Genomic DNA, 1,803 nt, shown 5'->3' on the forward strand with positions numbered 1-1,803 from the left:
TGCTCCCTTCAGGAAGGGACCATGCCTTCCTAAGTCACTTTAGGTGCCTGGGATAACAAAGTGTTTCACCAGAAGGGGTGTAAGCAATGCTATCTGATAAGAGTACGAATAAGGAAAATGCAGTTATCTTAAAGAAAAAGTGTGCTCTACTCACACTAAAATATCAGACCAATGTACAATATACTGCAAAACTGTAACACAATACGGCCTAACACAATGTTCAAATATTAAACTGTTCAAGCATGTGAAGGTCATCTTCTGAAAGACAAACTGGGTTCTTATTTTGTAGCTACCTTTGTGTAACTTTAAAAATGCTGTCCCTCAACAAGGTCTGACACTGGTCTTGATACTTGTTAGGAAGTTCGATGAGACGGTGAGAACTCAGCAGTAGCTCTCGGGATCTCCCAGCATCATCTTCAGCATTCATCCGAGGACTGGGCATCGTCTTCATCCCTCACTTCTCGGTATCTCCCTGAAGACTCCCCTTCTGGATTGTAGCTCTGCATTTTAATATTCAGTCTCTCGGCTAGTTTCTGTGCTGCGAGCTTGGCCTGCATCTCCTCATAATTCTGCTTCTGCTCTTTCTGCAGGGCCAGCGACTCTTGTATGGAGAGCAGCCGTGCAGGCCGGTGGTGGAGTGGAAGGAGGCGCGCTGCTGTGACATCATCAAGATGCTGCCTAGCCCCACGTCGCTGCTCTTCTGAGGAAGCGGGAGACTGACCCCTCTGACAATGACTTGGTGAGTCATTTTGTTGTGTGGGTAACACATTGGTCTTAAACTTATAAAAAGGGGGCACTGGGTTCCTGGCTCGCATTTCTAGCACTTTCATGTAATGAGGCTTCTTGGGAGTCTCACTCTGCAGTCCCGCAGAGCTCTCAGTGCTGGTGTTTTCTTCTGAGGGTTCACTCTGGTCTGCAATTGTGATCCTTTGCAACTTATCGATAAACAGACTGTCGACGTTGCTGGAAACCCCATCCACTTGACTTGAGTGCTGGGGGAGATACTCATTAACTTCAGATGAGGGTGCCTGGGCTCTCCTATGGGCAGCTGGGCTGGTGTTCACTGTCCAGCCAGCCTCCAAAGTCTCTTCATTGCCCTTGTGAGTGAGATGTGTAGGTCTCTGTGTTTCTGAGGTTGTTTTAGATGATTTACTATCTACTGAGGAACATTCAGGAACTAATGAAGTATCAAGCATCAGGTCAGAATTCTGGGCCTTGTCTATGTCGGTATCAACTCTCGTGGTTGCTTTTTGCTTTAGCTTACAGTTTACACTAACAGGACGAAACAGTTCACTTCTCCCTCTGACCTCTTCAAGTTCTGAAATGGCAGCTTTCAGTTTGGCAATGGAGTCTGAGATCTTTTTACTTTTGTCGGGAAATTTGCAAATGAATTTTTCGTTATGCAAAAGTCTCTCCTGGCGCCTCAACCTCTCTCGCAGCTCCGCCGAACTCTGCTGCCCCAAGTCCTCGGGAGCTGGGGCCTCGAAGCCGCGGGGCAGCGAGCACATCGCGCACGGGCTGCGGCTGGCGCGGCGGGCAGGGTTCCCCAGCAGGGCCCAGGGCAGGCCCAGGCTCCGCGGCCGGCGGCGACACTGGAGCGCGAGCTGGAGTCGCCATTTTCCCGGAAGAGCACGGCTTCTCCGAGCCGAATCTACTAGGGGCATTCTTTAGGAAGACAGGTTGTAGGGTGTGGGAGAGAATCAGCCTGCTGATCTGGCCCAGGTGGAGGAGCACACTGGAAGGAAGGAGGAAATCAGGAGGGAGAGTTTGTCCCTGTCAACTAGGCTCTGTGCTAGTCTCAGT

At 50.1% G+C, this 1,803-nt stretch overlaps 1 protein-coding gene across 1 annotated transcript; it reads right to left on the bottom strand.

The window, feature by feature from the left end:
- Nucleotides 1-416: 416 nt before the first annotated feature.
- On the bottom strand, nucleotides 417-1,508 carry LOC308427685 (DNA-directed RNA polymerase II subunit GRINL1A-like; the record flags this gene model as incomplete). Its single annotated transcript, XM_080925862.1, has 1 exon — nucleotides 417-1,508. One exon carries the CDS (start codon nucleotides 1,506-1,508, stop codon nucleotides 417-419), a length of 1,092 nt encoding a protein of 363 aa, XP_080781988.1.
- Nucleotides 1,509-1,803: the final 295 nt, after the last annotated feature.

This window comes from Micromys minutus (genome assembly GCF_963924665.1).
Source record: "Micromys minutus genome assembly, chromosome: 12".
Classification (NCBI taxonomy): domain Eukaryota; kingdom Metazoa; phylum Chordata; class Mammalia; order Rodentia; family Muridae; genus Micromys; species Micromys minutus.